Source organism: Nematolebias whitei, chromosome 14, assembly GCF_014905685.2.
Source record: "Nematolebias whitei isolate Nwh7 chromosome 14, NemWhi1, whole genome shotgun sequence".
NCBI classification, from domain to species: Eukaryota; Metazoa; Chordata; class Actinopteri; order Cyprinodontiformes; family Rivulidae; genus Nematolebias; species Nematolebias whitei.
Genome location: NC_056511.1, coordinates 788,580 through 799,092, shown reverse-complemented (window position 1 = coordinate 799,092; position 10,513 = coordinate 788,580). Strand labels below are relative to the sequence as shown.

At 40.3% G+C, this 10,513-nt stretch overlaps 1 protein-coding gene across 1 annotated transcript in view; it reads right to left on the bottom strand.

Annotated features, from left to right (window-relative positions):
* LOC119420749 (arf-GAP with Rho-GAP domain, ANK repeat and PH domain-containing protein 1) overlaps nucleotides 1-10,201 on the bottom strand; it is a gene marked incomplete at its 5' end in the record, with an annotated part of 47,431 nt that extends 37,230 nt beyond the window's left edge. The window contains 6 exon segments of the mRNA XM_037688178.1: nucleotides 6,529-6,649; nucleotides 6,723-6,783; nucleotides 6,877-6,981; nucleotides 9,681-9,776; nucleotides 9,848-10,025; nucleotides 10,115-10,201. Of these exon segments, the coding sequence (XP_037544106.1) occupies nucleotides 6,529-6,649; nucleotides 6,723-6,783; nucleotides 6,877-6,981; nucleotides 9,681-9,776; nucleotides 9,848-10,025; nucleotides 10,115-10,201 (648 nt within the window).
* Nucleotides 10,202-10,513: the final 312 nt, after the last annotated feature.

The window sequence follows — 10,513 nt, the reverse complement described above, 5'->3', positions numbered from 1 at the left end:
TTTGATCTCTTGTCTGTAAGATTTTTTTTATTATATTCATTATTTCTTCTTTGTCAGTTCCATTAAGACAAATACAGGTCCTTCTCAAAAAATTAGCATATTGTGATAAAGGTCATTATTTTCCATAATGTAATGATAAAAATGAAACTTTCATATATTTCAGATTCATTGCACACCAACTGAAATATTTCAGGTCTTTAATTGTTTTAATACTGATGATTATGGCATACAGCTCATGAAAACTCAAAATGCTTTTTATCATTACATTATGGAAAATAATGACCTTTATCACAATATGCTCATTTTTTGAGAAGGACCTGTACTGTTGGCACAACCTGTAACTGTATAACTCACATTTTTGTCTACTTTTGTTATTTTAGCTGCAAGACTTGAGCCAACATTCACAAAATAATGATTAAATCTATTTACTATTTCATTCTGATCATGGATTTCGTCATCCTTCACAAAATATTGTGAAATACCTGTTTTTACTTTTCAGAACACTATTTATTACTTGCCATGTTGCTTTAAAACCACCTTTACTTTTATTTAATAAATCACTGTAATATTCCTTCTTATGCTTTCTTATAATCTCTACTAAATTATTTTTACACTTCTTGTATTTCTCTTCTGCTTCTTTTGTTCTCTATTTCAAGAAGAAGGAATAGAAATAATTATTTTTTACAAGCATTTCTCAACCCTTTCGTCATCCATGGTTTGTCAACGATATTTCTCTTTGTATAATTTTTTTACTCACGATTCTTTTCATACAGAGCTCCTACAATATTCATAAACTCATCATATGCTCTGTTCACATCATCAACATGCAAGTCCTTCCAGTTTTGTTATTTAAATCATCTTTTAATTTATCCAAAGCTTTTTTTTTATGTGTTTATTTATTTTTTTATTAATTGTAACTGTTTTTGTAATGCATTGATCATTTTTATAGATTGTGGAAACTGGTAAATGATCACTTAAATCAGTTGTTAAAATACCTCCCATCATCTTTCCATTTGTTATATTTGTGAAAATATTATCAATTATTGTTGAACTATGAGTTGTAATTCTTGTTGGTTTCGATATCAATGGATACAGATTTAAACTGAATTTATAAATGTACTAATATTATTTGAATCTGTTTTATTAGTTAAAGACCACGATGAGGAAAACGTGTCAGGAGACAGAGAAGAGGAAAGTGAAGAATGTAGGACTGAGGGTTGCAACTCTAAATGTGGGGACAATGACAGGCAAAGGTAGAGAGCTGGCTGACATGATGCTGAGAAGGAAGGTAGATGTTTTATGTGTCCAAGAGACCAAGTGGAAGGGCAGCAAGGCTCGCAGCATTGGAGCAGGGTTCAACTGTTTTACCATGGTGTGGATAGAAAGAGAAATGGAGTGGGGGTGGTCCTGAAGGAGGAGTTGGCAAAGAATGTAGTAGAGGTGAAAAGAGTGTCAGATAGGGTGACGTGTCTGAAGGTAGAAGTAGAAGCTCTGATGCTAAATGTTGTCAGTGGTTATGCTCCACAGGTTGGATGTGATGTGGAGGAGAAAGATCTGGATGAAGTGATGGAGAGTATTCCCAGGGAGGAGAGAGTGGTGATGGGAGCAGACCTGAATGGACATGTTGGTGAAGGAAACAGAGAGGATGAGGAAGTGATGGGTAGGTTTGGTGTCAAGGAAAGAAACCAGGAAGGACAGGTGGTGGTGGATTTCACCAAGAGAATGGAAATGGCTGTAGTCAACAGCTATTTCCAAAAGAGGGAGGAGCATAGAGTGACCTATCAGAGTGGAGGAAGGAGTACGCAGGTCGACTACATTCTGTGTAGAAGAGGAAACCTGAGGGAGACTGGAGACTGTAAGGTTGTGGCAGGGGAGAGCGTGGCCAGACAGCATTGGATGGTTGTGTGTAGAATGACTTGTTGTGAAGAAGAGAAAAAGAGTCAAATCAGAGAAGAAGACCAAATGGTGGAAGATGAAGAAGGAAGAATGTTGTGAGAAATTCAGAGAGGAGCTGTTAAAGGCTCTGGGTGGTAAGAAAGAGCTTCTAGATGACTGGGCTACTACAGCAACAGTAATTAGAGAGACAGGTAGGAAGGTACTTGGTGTGTCATCTGGACAGAGAATGGATGATAAGGAAACCTGGTGGTGGAATAGTGAAGTGCAGGAAGATGTTCAAAGAAAGATGTTAGCCAAGAAGAAACATGACAGAGAGAGGACTGAAGAGAGGAGACAGGAATATAAGGAGATGGAACGTAGAACAAAGAGGGAAGTAGCTAAGACAAAGCAGAAGGTGTATGATGAGTTGTATGGGAGACTGGACACTAAAGAGGGCGAGAAGGACTTTTACCGATTGGCAAGACAGAGGGATCAGGCTGGAAAGGATGTGCAGCAGGTTAGGCTTATTAAAGATAGGAATGGTAATGGTCTATCAAGTGAGGAGAGTGTGACGGGAAGATGGAAGGAAGAGAATGAAGAGTAGAGAAAGAAGAGTAGAGGTCATAGAAACTGTGGACCAGGAAGTGGGAAAGATTAGTGAGGGTGAAGTCCAGAAAGCTCTGAAAAGGATGAAGAAGGGGAAGGCAGTAGGACCTGATGACCAGTGGAGGTTTGGAAATGTCTTGGAGAGATGGCAGTGAGGGTTTTGACTCAAATGTTCAATGGCATATTTTAAAGTGATTAAATGCCTCAGAAATGGAGAAGAAGTGCTGGTGGCCATTTTTAAGAACAAGGGTGATGTACAGAGTTGTAGCAACTACAGGGGAATTAAGTTGATGAGCCACACAATGAAGATCTGGGAGAGAGTTGTGGAAGCAAGACTTAGACGAGAGGTGACTATCTGTGAGCAGCAGGATGGTTTCATGAAGAGAAGAGCACCACAGATCCATCTTTGATTTGAGGATGATGATGGAGAAGAACAGAGAGGGTCAGAAAGAAGTCCATTGTGTCTTTGTGGATTTAGAACAAGCATCTGACAGAGTGTCAAGAGAGGAGGTGTAGTGTTGTATGAGGAGATCTGGAGTGGCAGAAAAGTATGTTAGACTAGTGCAGGACATGTCTGAGGACAGCAGGACAGTGGTGAGATGTGCTGTAGTGACAGATAGCTTCAAGGTGGAGGTGGGAGTGCATCAAGGATCAGCTCTGAGCCCCTTCTTGTTTACTCTGGTGATGGACCGACTAACAGATGAGGTCAGGCAGGAATCCCCATGGACGATTATGTTTGCAGATGACATTGTGATATGTGGTGAGAACAGGGAACAGGTGGAAGAGAACTAGGAGAGGTGGAGGTATGCACTTGAAAGAAGAGGAATGAAAGTCAGCCGTAGTAAGACAGAGTCCATGTGTGTGAATGAGAGGGAGGAGGTGGAACAGTGAGGCTACAAGGAGCAGAGGTCACAAAGGTGCAGGACTTCAAGGACTTGGGGTCCACTGTCCAGGAACATGGGGAGTGTGGTAAAGAGGTGAAGAAGAGAGTCCAGGCAGGATGGAGTGATGGAGAAAAGATTCAGGAGTGATTTGTGACAAAAGGGTGTCAGCAAAGGTCAAAGGAAAAGTTTACAAGACAGTGGTGAGACCAACTATGTTGTATGGTCTGGAGACAGAGACAGGACAAAAAGACAGGAGACAGAACTGGAAGTAGCAGAAATAAAGATGTTGAGGTTCTCCTTAGGAGAGAGAAAGATGGAGAAGATCAGGAATGAGATCATCAGAGGTACAGCACAGGTTGAACAACTGGGAGATAAAGTTAGAGAGGACACACTGAGATGGTTTGGACATGTCCAGAGGAGGGACAGTGGTTTGGACATGTCCAGAGGAGGGACAGTGGGTATATTGTTAGAAGGATGTTAGAAATGCAGCTGCCAGGAAAAAGACAAAGAGGAGATCTATGGATGCAGTTAGAGAGGACATGGAGGTAGATGGATTGAGGACAGAGGATGCAGAGGACAGAGTGAGATGGAGGAGGAGGACTCGCTGTGGAGACCCCTGAAAAGGGAAAAGCCGAAAGAAGAAGAAGAAGATTATTTGAATCTGTTTTGTTTCCCAGGTCAATATTAAAGTTTCCACACAGAAAAACTCATTAGAACTCTTTTCAAATAGCTCCACGATTTTATCAGTTAATAACTCTATATTTGATCCTGCTGATTGTTATACACGACTTATTATTATGTTTTTATCATTCTTATTTTAATTTTTATTATTTCCATAAAATTATTATTTTTTATTTTTATTTTTTATTATTAATAAGTAGAGCCACTCCACCTTATTGCTTCTGTTCATATGATATATTTCATACCCTGCAATGTGAACATTAGTTGTCTTTTCATCATTGAGCCATGTCTCTGACAGTGCTATTAAAGCAAAAGTTCTGTTTGTTTTAAACAATCTGATATTTTGGGATATATTTCATTTACCTTTATTTATCCAGGTAGTCTCATTGAGCCACGAGAACTCATTTTCAAGAGAGACCTGTTTAGGAGCAGATGGTGGGGCTTAAGGGCCTTGCTCAGGGGCCCAGAGTGGGGCGAATGAGGGTGGAGGCAGGTGTGGGTGTTTCACCTTTTCCACCCACATTTTTTTGATGTTGACGGTACGGGGAGGTGAACCTGCGACTTTACGGTCACAAGCCCATCTTCTAACCTCTGCGCCACCACTCCCCCACAAATATTATTTGCATTTATACTTCTACTATTAAAGGGAATAATAGAGATTTGTCATATTAATATCATTAATTGCTCTTCATTATAATGTTTGCAATCTTTTATGACAGGAAAAAAATTGTATCAATCACATCATCAACATTATATATTTTAAACTCTGAGTCTTAATATGTTGCCATATTTTAATGTCTGTGTCCATTTGTCCATATATTTTGTCAGTTCCTTTTGTACTTTGTTGGACTCATCCTCCGTAAAACTGTCCAGAGGAGCTGATCTAAAATTGATGGACTCAGCCTGACTGAAACTGTCCGGAGCACCTCACTGAACTTGATTACAAGATTATGGGATAAGAGGAATAGTTCATAACTGGTTGACTAGTTATTTGTCTAACCAAAAACAATTTATACAGCTAGGAAATTAAAAATCTGATCTTCAAAATATAAAATGTGGAGTCCCCCAAGGTCCAGTGCTAGGACCAAAGCTTTTTCTTTTGTATATCAATGGCACTTGTGAAGTGTCTAAAAAGTTACAAGTCATCGTGTTTGCAGATACAAATTAATTTTGTTCTGAGAAGGACTTAAAAAACGTTATAGCATGTTTGGCTAGTGAGATGTCTAAACTTAACGAGTGGTTTAAATACAACAAATTATCAATAAACTGGAATAAAACAAAATTCATGATTTTTGGTAATAGAAAAATAGATGATTCTATTATAATGTCTATAGATGATAATCAAGTTGAACGAGTACATGAAGTTAAATTTTTAGGGGTTGTTTTAGATCATAAACTTAACTGGAAATCTCATAAAATATATAAAACTAAAACTGCAAAAGTATTGGACTTCTAAATAAAGTAAAACATGTTTTAGAACTATCAACACTCCAGACGTTATATTATTCAGTTGTTGTTCCATATGTGACTTATTGTGTAGAGGTATGGGGCAACACGTATAAAGCCAACACTAAACCGTTGTCTGTCAAACAAAAGAAAGTTATGAGAGTTTTATATAAAGTGGACACTAGAGAACACACATAAATTGTTTATTCAGTCAAATATCTTGAAACTCACGGATCTGGTTCATTTAAAAAGGTTATTGGTTATGTTTAAAGCTAAAAAGAGATTATTGCCATTTAATTTACAAAAGTTCTTTTTAAGTTCATGTGATAGAAATACCAGAAGGAAGTATGATTTCAAAAGTAAAATTGTGCGTACTACTTTAAAACAAATGTGCACGGAGTAAAACTATGGAACAGTTTGGATGAGGAGTTAATAAATGCTCGACAATAAACCAATTCAAAACACTTTATAAGAAAAGAATGATTAACTCTTATACACTTTGAAGTTGTTAATGAGAAGAGTGATAATTTGTTCTGCATGTTATAGTTGTTGTTATATTGTTTGTAACTTGTTTTGTTCAGTTAATGAACACGGCCATGACATGTTTGTGATTATTGAGGAAGGGGGCAGGTCTGTACAAGATCTTCTCCCTGCTCGTCCTTCACTCGTGTAAATAAGTGTTGTCAGAGAATGTGCTTGTAAGCTGATGATCAATGTTTTTGAATCGAGTGAATAAACTGATTGATTGATTGGACTCAGCCTCTCGAACTGTCCACAGGACCTGAGTGAACTTCGCCTGATTCATCCCGTCTGTTCTTCAGTCTGAGGTGAACTGAACTCTGAATTAAAGGCTTTTAAGATTGCTGCAGACCAGTTTTAGGAGTCTCTATGCACACAAAAATCTATGTATTGTTCTCTTTCCTCTTTCCTTCAGGAGCTTCTTAACATTGAGGTGAAGAACAAACAGCTTCCAGAAGTGGGAAGTGAGCACTTGTTACCTATGAGGTTAGTGTTTTGAGCATTAGTAAGATCTCACCGTCACTGTGAGCCATGAAGTCATAATGTTTCCTTCTGAAGTACACAGAGAACCGGCCTTTGTCCTGAGGCTTCACATTGGTGATACTAGAAACGTGGAACAAGATCTCGCTGAAGCGGTCCTACCAGAGAAACAACACTCAGCTGACACAGGTGCACAGGTGTACCCAGCAGACCAGGGGGACAGCCACTTACCGAGCGCTTCTTACGCAGAGACATTAGCTGGCCGTCCAACGTCGCCCAAAGGACACTGTATCTGTAAGAGAGAATGTCACACCCATCACAATCTTAACCCATACAACTCTCCATCAGAACCTTCACAGAAGCTGGTTCTGGTGGTGTTTGTTACCTGAAACCCTTCCAGACATCCAGCCAGCTGGCTCGGACCACGGCACTCTGAGGTGCTGACCCGCCACTGTGTCCCTTCTTCCTGGACACCCGTATGGTTGCCGCCCTGCAAGACAGACAGACTTTAGGACACTGGAAGGCCTCCCTGCTCTCCTCAGACCTTCTAAGACCCTGATGGGTCCAGGTCACCATGGTCCTGAGAGCTCGGAGGGAAGGTCCGTTCTCTGATGGAAGTCTAACATGAGTCATGGTGGACTCCTGTAAACTGAAATTTCTGGTCTGTGGGAACACAGACATATATACATAGATGCCCCATTGAACACAGAATCGTACGTCGATATCGACGCCATTTTAAATGTGGCGGAACTGTCAGTCAGAGTCAGAGATTCTTTATTGTCATTCGCACCTCATGTGGTACATGTGGTGGAACGAAATTATGTCCACAGGGTCCCAGTTACATCCAACAATAAAATGTATAAGAAAAACAGTAATAACATCTAAGATATGAACTAAGAAAAACATCAACTAAATATCAGAATCAGTTTATTATCGCCATGTCGATGAACGAGGTTCACAAACTAGGAATTTGCTTCGACATAAGGTGTGAATAGTAATAAAGTAAAATTAAGTAAAAATTAAGTAAAAATTAAGTAAAAATGAGAACATTACACAAGACATAAGCCTGTGTACACCCACAAATAAAGTAAAATTAAAACCATAACATAACCATATGTACACCCATACAATAGAAAACAATAAAAGCTTAGAGAACAGTACAGATGGAGTATTCAGTTATAAAACAGATGTAATGTGACCACAGCAGAAGTTATGAGGTAGCATTATGAGTGTTCAGGAGTCCAACAGCAGAGGGGAAGAAACTGTTCTTATGGCGGGAGGTTCTGGTCCGAATGGACCGAAGCCTCCTGCCTGAGGGGAGTGGTTCAAACAGTCCGTGTGCAGGGTGAGCAGGGTCAGCTGTGATCCGACCTGCTCGCCTCACAGTCCTGGAGACGTACAGGTCGTGGAGGGATGGAAGGCTGCAGCCGATCACCTTCTCAGCTGAGCGCACAACGCGCTGCAGTCTCAGTCTGTAAATATACACTAAGCACTCATAACATAAAAACATTGAACATCAGCACAAACATGAACATGAGTCTGTGAGCAGATGTGCACGCATGAACACATCATGTCGTCATTTAGTACAAAGAAATGGACAGAACTTCATAAAGCACCGTTCTACAAAGTGTTTTAAGTAAATGCCTGTCATTCACACACACTAATATATTTGGAAAACAAACAGGCACCAAAGACAACATTTGTAACTTACCGTTAAAAGCTACAAATGTTGTCTTTATATATTTTTCATTCATTCAACCTTTATTTCTACAGGTAAATCCCATTGAACCTCGAGGACTCATTTACAAGAGAGACCTGATTTAACAAAGAATGATGACAACAATGAACAACAGCAACAACAATAAACAGTTATAAAAAGCATACAGATTTTTTTTATTTACAAATAAGATGGCAAAAAAAAAAAATTATATATATATATATATATATATATATATATACACACACACTATATATATATAATCAGGTCTCTCTTGTAAATGAGTCCTCGAGGCTCAATGGGATTTACCTGTAGAAATAAAGGTTGAATGAATATATATGTCTATGTGTAGGAACACCGCCACCTTAAGTCCATCCATAGGTTCTTTTATTGCGGCAGAGCTAGAACTTATATTTTGAAAAGCAGAAAGCATTTATTATTTACTTTGTAGTACTTTAGATGAGGTTGTTGTGTTCTGTGTTCAGGTTTTATGCTTTAACAAAGGTCCAATTAGAGTTCTGGAGGCCCGGTTCAGTCAGCACCTTTCATCAAAGCTCAGATAAAGTCTAAACTTTGGACTCTCAGCACTTCATACTCATTCCATCAGAACATGACAAACTCACTTCACCACTTGCTGTTGTCAAGGGTGGATGTCCTCCTCTCCCTCTCCACTTTGCTTTTGCTCTGTCCTGTCCGTGAAACTGCTTCAGAGCATCTCTCTAAATATCTTCCAAACCGTAATTTTTGCCATGGATCTGGTCAGCTGGTCTCTCAACGAAATTGATAAAATTTTCTCGATCAGAAGACAAGCTTCAGGCGAGTCAACTTGCCCTGATGACATACATAGCTGGATATGTCATTGATTGGGGCGATTGGAAGGTGATGCGTCTATCTCTGGTGTCCATCAAGGATGTTGAAGGTGCATATATAACTGGATTTATGATAACAGGTTTCCTAATTTTTGGAATCGGCTGGTTCCTGGTTTATCAACAAACAAGGAAGTTGTGAGCAGCAAATTTGGCCCTGGTCAGGCTGCGTGCCTTATGTGATGGTTTGCTCTGTGCCTCGAGCACCCAGACTCAATTGTTTTGTGAACTGAACCGCAAATTGAATGTGATTTGTGAGAACCTTTTGTGGAGTGTCCTTGAACACACTCACCGCTGTTGTCATCCCCCTCACCTGCAGAATGTATGTGTCACTATGTGCCTATGTGCAGGGAGTTTTTTTCAATCCCAGGCTCTCTCTCCTCAGACAACGAGTGAGAGTTTGATAGGAATTTCTTTTTGCCTCCAAATACTATACATGTGCCACTTTCATTACTTTTTGTTCGTCTAAACAGGTCTCACTTGAAAATGAGTCTTCGAGGCTCAATGTGATTTATATGTGTAAATAAAGGTTGAATTAATAAAAAAGGAACTACAGGAATACTACTGGTACCAGCAAAACCACAGACCTGAGCGTTCTGAATGTACCTGGGAGTCTTCTGCTTCACTGATTGGTTCTTTCTGTGAGGGGGGGGTGGAGCTGGGCGCATGGGGATCAAAGGTCCCGTGCGATTGGTCAAAACTCTGCAGAACAAAGGTCAACATCAGCAGCAGCAGTAGCAGAACATTGTGATATCACAGAACCACAAACACACCTGGTGGCAGCCGAGTCTGAACAAGAATCTCCATCAGACCCAGAAAGGGCGGGGCTAGCCCCTGGATCCTCCTCCTCATTGGATGATTCTGTATCCCCCTCCTCCTGACTGGTCCAACAGGATAGCACTGTCACATACGGGTCCTCATCTTTAGGGCCCTCAGGAGATGAAGATGGAACTGGAACCAGAACCAACAGACCAGAATCAGAAGGACGGGGAGGGACACAGATCACGTCAATAGAAACCTGGGGCTGTGTGATTCAGAACCTGTCTCTGTAGACTCTGCAGGGGGTAACTGAACTCCTGTGGTCAGATCCAACAACTGGGTCACCAGCTGGGAAAGAACTCCAACATCTGGACACATGTTCAAAACAACAACATGGAGAGGCAGGCATTCTTCTGATCCTTAAACCTCGTTCAGCCTAATATCAGGTCCAGTCATCTGGACCAGAACCAGGCCTAGAACCTGGCTGGAGGATCAGTTTCCATGGAAACTGAACTGAGACTTGTGGAAAAGTCCTAACTTTGACACAAACTTGATGTATAAACACAAACACAAAGGTTTACCAGAACCTAAATCATAACTTACTCAGAAGAACCAGAACTAGTGCTGATCCGTTTCAGGCATGGGCAAATCCTGGCCAGTGGGCTGTATATGGCCCGTTG